This window comes from Anabrus simplex, chromosome X (assembly GCF_040414725.1).
Source record: "Anabrus simplex isolate iqAnaSimp1 chromosome X, ASM4041472v1, whole genome shotgun sequence".
Classification (NCBI taxonomy): domain Eukaryota; kingdom Metazoa; phylum Arthropoda; class Insecta; order Orthoptera; family Tettigoniidae; genus Anabrus; species Anabrus simplex.
This window is the reverse complement of record NC_090279.1, coordinates 191,495,341-191,511,468: the sequence shown is the minus strand read 5'-3', so window position 1 is coordinate 191,511,468 and position 16,128 is coordinate 191,495,341. Positions and strand designations below refer to the sequence as shown.

The 16,128-nt window shown below is 38.8% G+C and overlaps 1 protein-coding gene across 1 annotated transcript in view; it reads left to right on the top strand.

Annotated features, from left to right (window-relative positions):
- The window catches only part of Mybbp1A (MYB binding protein 1a), a 114,114-nt gene that overhangs the window by 74,616 nt on the left and 23,370 nt on the right, over positions 1 to 16,128 (top strand). The window contains exons 14-15 of the mRNA XM_067159573.2: positions 2,233 to 2,370; positions 8,124 to 8,384. Of these exons, the coding sequence (XP_067015674.2) occupies positions 2,233 to 2,370; positions 8,124 to 8,384 (399 nt within the window). The remainder of the gene's footprint in view (positions 1 to 2,232; positions 2,371 to 8,123; positions 8,385 to 16,128) is intronic.

Below are 16,128 nucleotides of genomic sequence, written 5' to 3'. Positions count from 1 at the left end.
CAGGCGGCAGCACGCCTGCCTCTCACCGCTGGGTTCCGTGGTTCAAATCCCGTCCATGTGAGATTTGTGCTGGACAAATAGCAACGGCTTGCTCGGTGAGGAAAGCAGCGGGAAACTACCTCACTCCTCATTTCCCTAGTACGCCTCTTCAGTGACGCCTAGGCTATTTATGACAGCTGTTGGCGGAACTGCAGAGGATCAAACCAGCCTTCGGGCTGAATACACAACATACACATACATACGTGAATCAAGTAATCCTGGTGAGGGTCCCATATACTGGAACCATACTCTAGTTGGGGTCCTACCAGAGACTTATATGCCCTCTCCTTTACATCCTTACTACAACCCCTAAACCCCTAAACATCTTCATAACCATGTGCAGAGATCTGTACCCTTTATTTACAATCCTATTTTTGAGATTACCCCAATGAAGATCTCTCCCATTTATGATATTACCCCAATGAAGGTCTCTCCTTATAAAGACACCACTCAAACTTATTCATCTACTAATCTCATTCCACGCCATTTCTCCATTCCCATATGAAACGTTCACCCCATCAACACAGTAATTATAACTAAGAGTACTCTTATTTGTGAAACTCATAACCTGTCCTTTAACCCCATTTATCATCATACCGTTGCATACTGTTATCATGATGTTATAATCTGGGAAGAAACTGAGGAACAATGAACATAATTTTTGCATTGGATGGAAATAAGTCAAAATATTGAAGTTACACAGGAAGTTTTACTGGAATACAGTAGTATCAATACAGTCTTGGTAATGTTTCCTTTGACCAATAATTACTGCCGTACTTCATTTCCAATGTCAAGTTATGATACGCTCTGTGCTGTCTGTGTTTCATTACATAAATAAAACAGCTGATGCTAGCTAATGATTGATGGATCTTAGACTCGTTTGCAGTGAGACCATCTATATATCGTTTGTAGACTCTGCTGGTTTGTTATATCACTACTGATGCTATCGTTTGAATAATTTCACTTTCGTGATGGTGCATATTTTTATTATTTCTTTTATTGGATCCGCCCTGTCAGTACCTAAATAAACAAATACAAAGATTGTTGTTTAAGCTACATTAATTCTAAGAGTACGTGTTTCAAAAACCTGTAATTTTATTCATCAGCTCACATATTCTAATACCTCTTGACATATCTAGACCTTTAAAAATGTATAATCATGAAATGTACTTAAAAGCAATCTAAAATATATGTTTGTAAGGTTTCTTGAGAACCTTAAAATTAACATTATTATTACATTAAACTAGAAAGACCTGAATAGCCACAAAATTAAACCACTGTAAAACAGTTAGACATCTAGGAATAACATTATTATTAATCGATACGGCCACCTGTGGGCCACGTTTACACAATCTTCCATCTGTCACGCAGATTGATACCCTTCTCTTTACACTCTCGCCAAAGATTCTTGAGTCTTTGACTTCTTCTTGCTCGTTCTTCCACCGAGATGTTCCGTGGCTTCGCATGTTGCTCTTCAGACGCATCCCTCAATCCTGCAACCTTCTTCCTAAATGATGTCCTTTCTTTTATATCCTCCTCCTTGATACCTATTTCTGCCAAGTCATTGTGCACGTGTGTAAGCCATCCCGGTTGTTTTTTCCACCTTTCCTGCAGAAGAAGTATCCTGTTGGCCAATCTCTCAGGGTTCATTCTTTTGATATGTCCATAAAAGGTCAGTCTCCTTTTTCTCATCACATATTACAAGAAACAAGCTTTAACAGCTCCATTATAACATCCGTATTGACTTGAAATCAAGTTGAAAATATTTAAGAATACACTCAAATATTCTATTTGAGGATCTGCCTGTTCAATACATGTTGTTACCTTAAACTAGTGGATGTTTCATCCGCTAGGGCACATCATCAGTTAGAGTAATTTACATATATACACCATAAGCCCTATCTGTTTCGGTGCAACGTCAAGCAAATATACTGACCGGCGAAATTAATGGATCACTTGAATTCTCAAAATTATCTAAGTAACCAAGGGTAGTAACAACACACAGATAATATTACTTAGATAATTTTTCATGAAAATAATCAATGTAAATAATAAAACAATGTTTCACAATTTAACATGCTTTTTGCTTAGAAAATGTAAATGATCCATTAATTTTGCCTGTCAGTGTAGTGAGATACTTGTTTGTTCCTTTCCAATAGATACTTAACTGTCTTTTTTCTTGTTATGTTTCAGGGTTATAGATCTGCTAGAAGTGTACCTTGGTACAGAGCCGTCGTTGGCTCTGTGTATTGATATGATCATGCCTTTGTTTGCACTGCTCGAGTTCTGCATCCGAGATGAACACCAGAAGCCCTTGGAAAATCGTGTCAGGTAAGGGATATGAAATACGTCAATTGCACGCGTGTTACAAAGTTGGCCTTTTTAAGAGACCCTAGCATAAATTAACTCTATCAAAATAGACTTATAACCTAATTCAGAGTACTAATGTTGAGGGCGAATGGTCAAATATTAGCTCAGCTTTGAACCAGGAAAAGAAATAAAGGCCTGAGAATACGGGATGAAGAAATTAGAAAGGTTATATCAGATAAAAGAGAAGCTTACAGGATTTTTTTTCAACTGGTAAAATAGAAGTTAAATTGATTTACAGTCATAAGAGAGCAGTTTTATTTTTTTTTGCTAGGGGCTTTACGTCACACCGACACAGATAGGTCTTATGGCGACGATGGGATAGGAAAGGCCTAGGAGTTGGAAGGAAGCGGCCGTGGCCTTAATTAAGGTACAGCCCCAGCATTTGCCTGGTGTGAAAATGTGAAACCACGAAAAACCATCTTCAGGGCTGCCGATAGTGGGATTCGAACCTACTATGTCCCGGATGCAAGCTCACAGCCGCGCGAGAGAGCAGTAGGAAAAGGGGAAGTAAAATGGAAACATAGAAATAGCTGGGAAAATTTTGTATCAACATTAGAAACAAGACTTTACAAGACCACAAACAAACAAAATTCTGAAGAAATGAAATAAGGAAACAAGGGAAGATACATGACTCAATGCACTACCATCAAATGAATAGCTTACCGGGCGAGTTGGCCGTGCGCGTAGAGGCGCGCGGCTGTGAGCTTGCATCCGGGAGATAGTAGGTTCGAATCCCACTATTGGCAGCCCTGAAGATGGTTTTCCGTGGTTTCCCATTTTCACACCAGGCAAATGCTGGGGCTGTACCTTAATTAAGGCCACAGCCGCTTCCTTCCAACTCCTAGGCCTTTCCCATCCCATCGTCGCCATAAGACCTATCTGTGTCGGTGCGACGTAAAACCCCTAGCAAAAAAAAAAAAAAAAATGAACAGCTTAAATATTTGTAGACACTTTGGACACATTCAGAAGGTGAAGTGTTGACTTTGCCAATATCTAACAACAATCAAATAGAATCTGTAACCTTGAAGAAACTTATGAACCGTAAAGCACGTGGAGAAGATGCAATAACTTCTGAATTGTTCAAATACTTCAGTGAACCATTCAAACAAATATTCCTCAGTTTTCTAAATCGAATGGAGACAACCGAGCAGAAAGCAATAGTTTTGCATATTCATAAAAATAAAAAAGGTGATGTAAAAAATTGTGACTATTACAGACAAATTAGCATTGTTAACTCAGGTTACAAATTATTCCAATATAAATAAAGAAAAGTTGCAGAGACATTATGAAGATGAAATGGGGAATGAAGATTCCATAAAGGGCGCTTCTGCATATTTCACTCATCATCATCATTTCCCTTTATCCAGCTGTAGCCAGGTAGGGGCAAACATGGTTCCTCTCCACTTTCTTCGGTCTTTCCACCACTCCTCCTTCAACGCAGGTTTCTTTCTATAATACTGCATTGGATTTTATGCTTCCGTCTCAATCGTGGTCGTCCACGGCCTCTCCTTCCTTGTATTTGCGTTTCCATCACCTTTTTTGGCATTCTTTCGTCACTCATTCGCTTTATGTGCCCAAACCATCTTAGTCAGCTCTTCTCTATTCTATCATTAATTTTTTCCACTCCAGTTTCTTCCCGGATTTTCTCATTCCTTGTTTTGTCTCTTCTACTCTTCTGTATCATACGGTGTGGGCGTGCATTGTCATGCAAAAAAGAACTCCTTCCGACAATCGACCTTTGCGTTCGTTGCAAATTGCAGGTTTCAGCTTGTTTACCAGAGTATCACTGTAACGTTCACTGTTTACTATTTCCCCATTTTCCTGGTAATGTTCCAGGCTTGGCCCTAGAGAGTCCCAAAACACTGAGCTTCACTTTTCCTGCAGAAGGTTGATTCTTGATTTTCTTTTTTTTTTTTTTGACTGGGGATCCAGGATGCTGACATTTGCTCTCTGATTCGAAGTGGTAAACCCATGTTTCATCTCCAGTGATGATCCGTTTGTTAGCATGACGGTCCAGTAGGTGCTGACCAGCTTCTGCTCTTCGTTGTGTTGTTTTAGAACCCATCTCGAACAGACTTTGTGAAAATTTAAGCCTGTTATGCGTGATTTCATATGCAGAACCATGGCTAATGTGCATATGGTTTTCCACGTCATTAACAGTCACTCATCTGTTATTCAGGATCATATCATGCACTTGTTCAATATTGGCACAGTTACGGCTGCAGTTGAGCGCCCAGATCTTTCCTCATCCTTCACGCTCGTGCAATCCCTTTTGAACTGTTCAATCCACTAGCAAACACTTCGCTGTTGCTAAACACTGTCCCTGTATTGTGCTGAAAATCTTCTATGAATTTCTGCTCCTGGTACACTCTCAGACCATAAAAAACGGATTACGGAACGCTGTTCTTGCTTGGTGCAAGCGGAGAGTTGCGTGGCCATCTTCATGTCACAACAGCGCAAGGTGTACTGATCTAATAACGCTGAAACCTAGCACAGACGTAGACAGCTGTGCCATTTAGCGGCTGGTGAGCGCACAATGCCATAGAGCCAACCTAAAGACAATAGGGAACATGCATGATCCGGTGTTTTAATTAAAAATATGTTAATCTGATTCAAAATTTCATGCAGAATTCAAAAATGTGATCAGAATGTACAAATAATAACTCCAAACATGATAAAAATCTACGAAAATATCACGTCACGCAAGTACGCGATCTCATTGGTCTGACGTCATCGTACAGGTTGACTGAATTAGCAGACGAAATAACACATAGTGTGCTGTGAGAAGCAGGATACATTTCGCGTATTTCTACTTTACGTTAGTGTCTGGTATAGTTAAATTCGAGGTCTATACATTGGATAATAATCTGAGTGGTATATTTTAGACTTAAAATGAATCCTGCGCAGACAGTGAGGCAGAAAACTTATAAATGGTGTACAGTTCCGATGTGCAATAGCACATCGCATACCGTACCAAACAAATTGTTTATAAATGTTCCAAAGACGCTAAAACTAGGGAGAAATGGATTTTGGCGAGCCGGAGAAATGCTGGTGATATATCGGAAAAGTCTACAGTTTATTTTTTTTTTAAGATTTTAACGTAAGATGAATTTGTTTGAATTTTCAAATCACTTTTCCATGTCAGCTGTTCTAGTGGTAAAACTTTAAATTTTAATGTATGATGCTTTATTTAAATGCTTCAATTACATCTTGGAATATGAAAGTAATAAACAGTGCATTAAATAATGCTGATTATTAAAATATACTCCAAACCTAACCTATGTTTTGGGTGATCCATGTCAAGATAAAAATCAAAGGGGTTATGAACCATTTTGACAGCTCTATCTTGGCATAGGACAGTTATGTATGTCTTTATTGAAGAGCTTAATTGGTAAAGAAATTTAGGCTATATCTAAATACTCCATAATGTAACAAAGGATAGGCGTGTACATCATGAAAGGAAACAACGTGAATTTAACAAATGTATAACTCTACACAAAACCAATGCTTGTCTGTTGGTGTCTCATAAGTTAACAATGCTCAATTATAATAATTATCATAATATTAATGAAATAAATAACATAATTGCACACAGGTGAAAATAGTGATGTAGGTGTTTAAAATATTATCAAACTTAGCCTAAGATTTAGGTTAAACAAGCCAAGTTAATAAACCGAAGGGTAAAAATACCGCGCGAGTTGGCCGTGCGGTTAGGAGCGCGCAGCTGTGAGCTCGCATCCGGGAGATAGTGAGTTTTGAACCCCACTGCCGGCAGCCCGGAAGATGGTTTTCCGTGGTTTCCCATTTTCACACCAGGCAAATACTGAGGCTGTACCTAGGGCCACGGCCGCTTTGTTCCCATTCCTAGGCCTTTCCTGTCCCATCGTCGCCATAAGACCTATATGTGACGGTGTGACGTAAAAAAAAAAAAAAGTAAAAGTCACAGCACCCAAAGACATTCCTGCATTGAGCGACTAAAATGTCACCAGGACACTTTTCTTTCCTGATATGCTCAGCTTGTTAAAAGCCAAATGTAATTAATGTTATTGGCTTCACGCCCCGCTAACTACTTCTACAATTTTCGGAGACACCGATGTGCAGGAATTTAGTCCTGCAGGAGTTCTTTTACGTGCCAGTAAATCTACCGACACGAGGTTGACGTATTTGAGCACCTTCAACTACCACCGGACTGAACCAGGATCGAACCTGCCAAGTTGGGGTCAGAAGGCCAGCACCGCAACAGTCTGAACCACTCAGCCCGACTTGTGAAAACTAGATGAAGTCATATTTATCTTTATCATGTTTAACTTTTTCCCTCCACAAAGATATTTAATTCTCTTTCATGGGCCCCGGAAGTGGGTAGGCCAGTTGTCCCAACCATAAATATATATTTTTTTGGGAATGATAGATTATAGCCCTATAGTACTATGATCTTTCTTTCTTTCTTTCTTTCCTTCTTTCTTTCTTTCTTAATCAGTTTATCCTTCAGGGTTGGTTTTCTCTCGGACTCAGCGAGGGATTTCACCTCTACCACCTCAAGGGCAGTGTCCTGGAACGTGAGACTTTGAGTATGGTGATGAAACTGGTGAGGAGGGCCATTACCTCGCCCAGGCGGCCTCACCTGTTATGCTCAACAGGGGCCTTGTTGGAGGATGGGAGGATCGGAAGGGATAGACAAGGAAGAGGGAAGGAAACGGCCGTGGCCTTAGGTGCCTGGAGGAGAAGTAGGAAAATACGAAAAACCACTTCGAGGATGGCTGAGGTGGGATTCGAAACCCTTCTACTCAGTTGACCTCCCGAGGCTGAGTAGACCCCGTTCCAGCTCTCGTACTATTTGTTTTCAACCGGGCCTCCGGGAGTGGCACACATTAACCACTACACCACAGAAGCGGACTAGTACTATAATGCTACCTATATGTTTATGTTAGTGCTGAAATCCGATTTCTTACTTTACTAATGCTGAAAGCCCGAAAATGTAATGTTATTCTTTAATAGGGGAATCAGTCTAGAAGGAAATGTTGAAAGTGATGTGATATCTATCCAGGTTCGTTGTTATCCTAATACTATGGGTTACAGTACATTGCACGTATATAAAAGACGCCACTTACAAACTTGCTTGTTATTCGCGAATTTCTGCGGCCACAAAAGTCACATTTTTTCAAGAATGATGACATCTACACATGGTAGATTATCTGACTGTGCTGTTTTGAACCTTTCTTCTGTCATTTCGAAGTTATTCGCGATCATGAATAATAAACAATCGGCTTTTAGCAACGGCTGATGCACAACGGCTGGTAGAGCTCCATGCGGTACTGGATCGTGACGTCACAGCGCGCCGCTTACGTCAGAGGCCGTTTCACTCGCCTTGCGGAAAGGCACTATTAAATATTTTTTTAATGGTAGAAAACAAGGCAACATACCACAATGCAACACGTTTACGTACTATTTCATTGGTGTACTTTTCAAAAAAAATATTTTTGAAAATGATGCATGTTCCCAATTATAGCAAAATTGCAGATACTTATTGACTTGCCTACGTATAACAACTGATGTAACTCTTTAAATATTGAGAGTAATACTCTGGTATATATGTCTCTCCTTGCATTATATCCCAGTAAAGATCTGATAGGAAGTGTGACTTGCAGCTTGCTGAGTACACCATGCACATAATTTTCTATTATTTTAATTTTGTCGATTTATGGTTTGTTTTACAGAGCGTGTATCAAAAAGTTATCAGCAGTGAAGCGGTTTTGCTCCACATCGGGTGTCGACCAGCGACTCTTGGCTGATGTGCTTACTTGCCTTATGGACAAGGGAGAGCGGCCATCTGTGGTGTACCAAGAAATGAGTGTCCAGATGTCTCTGTGTTGTACCTTCTTGGCACGGTGCTCCCAGCATTTGTCGCAGCCTAAGGAGAGCACTACCCCAGTTGAAGATGTCTACAAAGATGCTCTTGTCATCTTCTTCAAAAAGAGGTTTGAACGATTTGGTTGTCGGCTTGTTTGTTGTAGCTCCATCTGTGAATCAGTGGTAGAGTGTAGGTCTGTGAAATCCCAAGACCACTGGTCCAAACCCAGCAAAAGTTGTATTTCGGAAGTGTGGAAGACTCTCGAAATGTCAGCATTGTTGGGATGTAAAAGATCTGTGTTGATACGTTCTCTGTTTAACTGACAAAAATTTTGGCAGTAGGCTGTCACCATTGGAACAGCTGCTGGGTTTTAAGGGTTCTGTAGACTTACTTATTAGAAATAAAAGAGAAATATTATGTGGGTAAATGCTGAGCTGAGTGGATCAGATGGTTGAGGCAGTGACCTTCTGACCCCAGCTTGGCAGGTTTGATCCTTCCTCAATTTGGTGGTATTTGAAAGTGCTCAAATGCTTCAGCCTCATATCAGTAGATTTACTGGCACATAAAAGAACTCCTGTGGGACTAAATTCCGGCATCTCTGAGTCTCCGAAAACCATTAAAAAAATAGTTAGTGGGACGTAATGCCATTAACATTACTATTATTATTATGTGGACAGTAAATTTTATTCAATCGAACATGGTGCATTGGAATGTGTGTAACAACTCGGGTCTATTATATGAGAAATAAGAGACATAATATAAGAGATAGGGAGTAATATTACGAGTAAAAGAAAGATCAATAAATCAACTTCATGGTCCGTATCGCACTTTTAACGTATTCACAACTATAAGTATTTTTTAGTTGCCACCATGTCGATACATTTGTTACTTATGGCAACTTATTGGTTAAAAGTGGTACGTGTTTCGTATATTAATAACATCTTCAGCCAACACTGTTTAGATAAAAAATTCATACATAGATAAAGTATCAGTGCCTTGAGAGAAAGTGTCCTTAAAAATAGCATAAGAAGATTAAATGACAACATTGAATGTTCTAATACCTCCTCTTCATTAGTAATGCTATGTTCAATTATTGTAAACGTGTCGTCTTCGTATCTTAACCAGCATATTATTCCCTTAATGTTTTTGATTTTATTATTTTCAAGAAAATCCATATAAATTTGCACCATAATTCCCTATGGGAAGACCTTCCTGTTTATATATCTGGCCATTAAAGGTAAAGTAATTATTAGCAGTGATGAACTCCAATTAAAGAACAAATAAATAATATGGATTTACAGATTAAATTTTCTTGACATTACAATTATTAATGACTCTAATGAACTTAGGTATAAAATATTCAGAAAAAACACTCAAACGGTGAACGTAATTAGACAAAATTCCATACACCCGGCTGCACATAAGAGGGCCTCCTTCTATAGTATGATTTACAGAGCTTATAATATACCCATGTCAGAAGTAGATCGTAAAAATGAATTGGATACTATTTATTTTATAGCTAAAAGTAACGGGTTCAACAGGCAATTTGTGGACAAAATCATTAGCAAAACCGAGAAGAAATCATTTTCGACATTAGCCAAGGATACTAACAAGAAAGAAGATTGTTCCGCCCTTTTCACCTACAGTCATTAGTAAAATATATGAAATCACGAATGTTTTCAAGAAACTTAATATGAAAGTTTCTTTCAAGACAACCAACAATAACGCTCATCTTTTCTATAATCAGTACACTATCAATAACTGCAATAGCAAATTTCAGAAATCAGGAGTTTACAAATTTAAGTACCAGCAATGTTCCGCCAGTTATATTGGACAGACAGGCCGCAATTTTAACATAAGGTATAATGAACACGTTAATGCATCAAATTACGGTAGAGTCTCGGCATTCGGTTCTCATATGGTCGATACCAATCATACATTCACGACATAAAACAAGACCTTCAAATTCTCCAATTAAGTAAGAAAGGAAATCTTTTGAATAGTTTGGAAAACATTTTCATAAATATTGATCAAAAATGCAACCCGATTTATAATCTGAATGAAATATCGGAGGAAATCAATATTTTCGAGGAGATAACCATTAAATTCTTTACACTAAGGTGCGTGAGTAATGCTTTACCTTACACCTCTCCCCTTACGTCAAACTCTCCTCAACCTCCCCTCCTAGTCAGTCCTCAATGACCTTCGAGGACGTCACTCAGCTTTAACACTTGAGGTGGAGTGGTCGACGCAGGACGGGCAAGGAGGTGAGTGACCAGATGGGCACTCAGTTTACGTTTCAGTCAAATTTTTTCTTTAGCTCACTCATATTTTCCTTTTTCTTTTATAGGCCCGTATTGTCAACACACAATCAAGTTCAACTTTCGTCATCAACATAACTCCATCTTCTTCATCTAATCAAGAAAGCTATTTTAATGTGGCATTATCATCACACTATTTTATGTACAACATGCATATAATTTTATTCGCATAGCCATTTAAAGTTAAAAATTTCATTGTTCCGTATTGAAGAATATCACAATTAAATTTGAAATAATTGATAAGGAGATTCCACCTATTCAATACCAAAGAATAAGAAATGTAGTGAATTACATTCTCATTTAATAATAATTAGAAATGGTACCGGTTTCGACCCTAGTCCAGGTCATCATCAGCCGATTAAGAAATGGAAAACAATGCATAGGATCAGTAGAAGAGGCAATATGAAAAGGAAATGAACGGGGGTAGACACTGTATAACTTAGAAGAAGTAAAATACAAGTCATTCAAAAGAAAAACAGTGCGCAATTCTCTTAGCGGCAGCAAGGCACATGCAGCGCTAGGCAAAGTCCCACAATGAATACGAATAGCGGAGAACTGTTCAAAGCCAGTTTCCATTTCTTAATCGGCTGATGATGACCTGGACTAGGGTCGAAACCGGTACCATTTCTAATTATTATTAAATGAGAATGTAATTCACTACATTTCTTATTCTTAGGTATTGAATAGGTGGAATCTCCTTATCAATTATTTCAATTTTAATTCGCATAGCCACTCATGTTGTTTTATAATTGACCAATTCTATGCATATAACAACATTTGAATCTGGATTTTAACTGGACTTCATGCTTCATATTATGGTCATGCTGTGTCATTTTAACATTCAAGATTGACAAGACGTCAACATGCCGCATCACAAGATTTAAAGATTTTTCGTTTACTTATTTCAACGTGTCCTCACCTTATTTTCAATGTTTATATATGTGACTGAAGATGTCCAATAAGAGGACAAAACATATATCACGAATATAATCAAATGTAGTCTTTCAAATAAAGACAATTACAGTATTGTAAAAGTGGAATTATAAATTTAAATTTTCACAAGTTGATACTTTGACAATACGGGCTCTAATATAAAATTTATACCGTGCAATTGTTTTCTGGTCACACTCTTCGACCCTGAATTATTTGGAGAAAAAACTCGGTCATGTGCGAGATTATGGCTTTTATTCTTGCTTTGACTGTTGTCTTGAATGAAAAATAACTTTGATCGACTCGAGTCAAAAGTTTCAACAAACGCACCACCATTGAAAGAAGCGGATGCCTGTCCACTTCTTGGATTTTAAATTTGTCTTTTTCAGCATCCATAACTGGGCTACCACAAGACAAATATGCACCATGCTAGTCAACTTCACACAATTATGTTCCTAATCTGTAGGTAGGCAATCACACAACAAATATTCACCACCCTTCACTCTATCACTCAGCACAGAATAAATTTCTAACTTTCGAATGTAATGTGAAATACAAGCACAAACATACTTAGCGGGTTATTCACCTTTATCAATGAAAACCGGAGAGCAAAATTGAACTTTCCTGAGGCCAACAGCTTGCTTCCCAAAGGTGTCATTTACCCTTACAGCGTAAGTTCAGGAATTCAGAGCCATTTCTTGTTTTCGCATAACCTTCCCTGACGTGCCTTCTGTGGTGAGGGCTCTAACCCGTGTTGGAAATCACGTTCATTTCATAAGGGACGACAGCGAACATTTTCAGGGTTAGGAGAAATGTGATCGTACGTATAGTGAAAATTTGTGATGCGATAAGCGAGGTATTTTGATATAGATTTAATATGACGTGATTCGGGACTTCGAATTTACAATGTGCTAAGCAAGAAATCGTGTTAATGTGGAATGCACTAGCAAGGTTTCACTGTATTTTCTCACTGCTGGTTACATTTCTGAAAGGCTATTCCCTTGTAAATTTACAGTGAACTACTGGCAGTTGAAATGCATTTTCATGATACATAAGGTTTGTTTGCCACATGAGTGTTACTGCTTCAATTTTTCAGAATGAAATTGAACATACGTGTTCACGTTTTCTCTGGGTTGGAAAAATAACTCTTAACGAGTAAGCCATAGTATGGATATCTGCAGAAACACAAGTTTTGAACGAACTGATTACCGTTTCATGCTGAATTTAATGTGATAACTGTCAATACGGAATGAGATTCATAACTTGCAATTTTCCCGACTTTTACGAAAACCAGATATAACGACAATCCACTATAGCAAGTAAATTTTTTGCCGTTATGAATTTTCACTGTAATGGACTTCTACTGTATTTTAAAAGGGACTCTTCTGGTTGACAGGGCAACTCCTCTTTACCGCAGTTGAAGTTTGATATTAATTTTATCTGCCAGTATGATGTTATATTTGTTAAGCATTCTCTCCACTAGATTCTGTTTTGTCACTTTTCCATGGCGTTAACACGAAAAAACAAACAAACAACAGACAAAAATTGAGCTAAACCTATTTTCATCTTATTAATCAATCACTACTGATCTGCATTTAGGGCAGTCACCCAGGTGGCAGATTCCCTATCTGTTGTTTCCCTCGTACACCTAATCCAAAATTAAAACCAAGTCTGAGGCAAAAATTAGAAACATTCAGACATATTTTTTCCTTTTAATTTTTAAATATAGATTTGTATCTTCTTCTTCCGCTTCTTCTTCTTCTTCTTCTTCTCCTCCTCCTCCTCAACCCAAAGGTTGGTGGGCAGCATGATCTTCTCCCAATAACTTCCGCTCTTGCTGATAGCGGCCTTCTTTTTATGTCATCTAGAAATTCTGTTCTGGCTCGACCTCTTTTTGGTCTCCCTTCCACTTTTCCTTCAATCAGCAAGATGCACTAGGAGTGACACAATAGATGACCAACCCAGCGGTTCCGTCGATTTTCCCACTCTATTCAAAACTTCCTCATTTCTTACCTTACTTGTCCATGGTATTCATAGGATTCAATACCAGAACCACATTTCAAAAGCTCTTATTCTTGCCTTGTCCCTCTTCAACAGAGTGCAGGTTTCTGAGGCGTAGTTTGCAATGCTCCAAACAAAGCTTTTAGAAATGTTTTCTCACTGAAAGTGAAGTAGCCTTTGACGTTAGTAGACTTCTCTTCTTATTGAAGGCTTCTTTGGTCTGAGCAATATGAGAGCAGAAATCATTTTTACATCTTCCATCTGATGAGATGAGCCTTCCCCAATTATTTGAACTGTTTCACTTAGGTAAGTCTTTCTCCATCCAGGCAGATGTTTGCAGTCTGATTTCTGTCATATTTGCACAATATTATCTTCATGTTTTATTTGTTTATTTTCATTTTGCTGATGTTTCATAAGAGGTCATTGAATTTCTTTAGAGAGATCTCTAGATCTTGTTCATTTTCTGCAATCATTTGCAAAGACCCAGGTACCTAGGAGAAATTATAACATACAACTTGGATGAGAGACCTGCATGACAAGAAAGAACTAATAAAATGATAAAAGCTCAAAAATTGACACCATCATTATCATCATCAATGTCCCACTCCAGTCGCCCAGGTGTGGTTAACAAGCCTCCTCCACTCCTTTCTGTCCTTCCACTTTTCCTGTTCCATTACTTCCGCCGCATCCAATCCAGCTTCTCTACAAAGGGCACTAGGAAAGTTTTGCAATACGCAAAAACGGTTGGCTGGACACCCCTGTTATGGTGAGGGATGAAAAGAGGGGTGAAAACTGGTCTAGAAGGCAGCAAAGCGCGACCTTCACACCAGTTGTTACCAAGCAGTGGGATTGAAAGCAAATTTTTATGTCATTGTGGTCTAAAGGTGAATATCGCGCAATTATCTGCTACAGTTTTGCTCGTGGATTTACTGTTGACCAGTGCCTGGAGGAAATGACTCCTGTGCTGGGGAAATGCTGTCCACATCGGACTACAATTTTCCGCTGGTACAAAGAGTTCCAGAGGGGAAATTTTGGAGTTGAAGGCTATCCTCGTTGTGGGCGACCATCTGAATCAGTGACTGAGGAAAACATTGAAGCTGTGAGGAAAATGTTGCAGCAAGAGAGGTGATTGACGTATCGGCAAGTAGAAGAGACCCTCCACATCCCTGCACCAGCTATTAATTCATTTCTACACGACCATTTCCATGTTAGAAAGGTTTGTTCCCTTTGGGTGCACCATTCACTTTCAGAGGAACAAAGGGCACATCGAGTGAAATGGTGCAGAGAAATGCTAAAACAGTTTGAAAATGGGACTTCACGTAACATCAGTAGTAGCGTTACAGGTGACGAAACTTGGGTTTGTTATTACGATGTCCCAACAAAATCCCAGAACAAGGTGTGGCTGTTTGAAGATGATGATACTCCTGTGACTGGGCGAAAGTCAAGGTCAGTGAAGAAAAGGGTGATTGCAGTATTCTTCACTAAACGGGGCATCCTAACTTGGGTTGTGCTAGAAACACAAAGGACAGTTACTGCGAAGTGGTACAGTGAGACTTGTCTGCCTCAGGTCATCCATGCTCTCAAGCAGCTCCGTCCAAGGTCACGGCTCAACACTTGACTCTTGCATCACGACAATGCTCCAGCACATCGTGCAAATGTAACAATGGATTTTCTTGCCAGATCAGGGTTGACTATGCTTGATCACCTTTAATACAGTCCTGATCTTGCCCCATGTGACTTCGCACTCTTCTCAGAAGTGAAGATGAGGCTGAAAGGGCGGCGTTTTGCATCCGACGAGGAGCTTCTGGCAGCATGGGATCAAGAGTGTGAAAATGTAACCAAAGAAAAGTGGCAGAGTTGGTTCAGTGACTGGTTTCAACGTATGGAGAAGTGTATTGAGTGTGGTGGAAATTATTTTGAAAAAGTCTAAAGCGTTCACTCACATTGCAAAACTTCCCTAGTGCCCTTTGTAATGTCCTTCCAAATCTGATCCATCGACCTTCTTCTTGGTCTTCCAACTAGTCTCTTTCCCTCAACTTCTCTTTCCAATTCCCTTCTTGCTACCCATTCCTTTCCCATTCTTTTTACATGTCCAAACAATCTCAGTCTTGCTAGAAATGCTGGTAACTAATAAGAGACAAGATAGTAAGATCCAAGCAGTAGAAATGAAATTTTTAAGAACATCGGTTAAAAAGACAAGAAGAGATAGAATTCAAAAGATTAAAATCAGAGAAGAGTTAAATACAGAACCATTAATACAGAAAAATTGACATGGTGTACATAAAATAAATATTGATCAAAAGAAAATTGGATTATTACAAGATTGTGGTTCAACCAGAGGTGATATACGGAAACGAAACTCTTTTTAAAGTCACTCGGAGAAACAGAGTTGACAAACTCCTAAAAGTAGAGAGAAAAATAGCTAGAACATGCATAAATAAAAAATATAAAAAAGATGGGCAGTGGTGGATCATGCCAAATGAAGTGATATAGAGAACTGGAGCCCATCACAGATTACAGAAGAAGAGGATTCTCTCCCTCTCTCTTTTTTTTTTTTTGTTTTTTTTTTTTTTGTGTCACTTTATGAGGAAGATGAAGTTGAAGAAAAAGAACATTTTG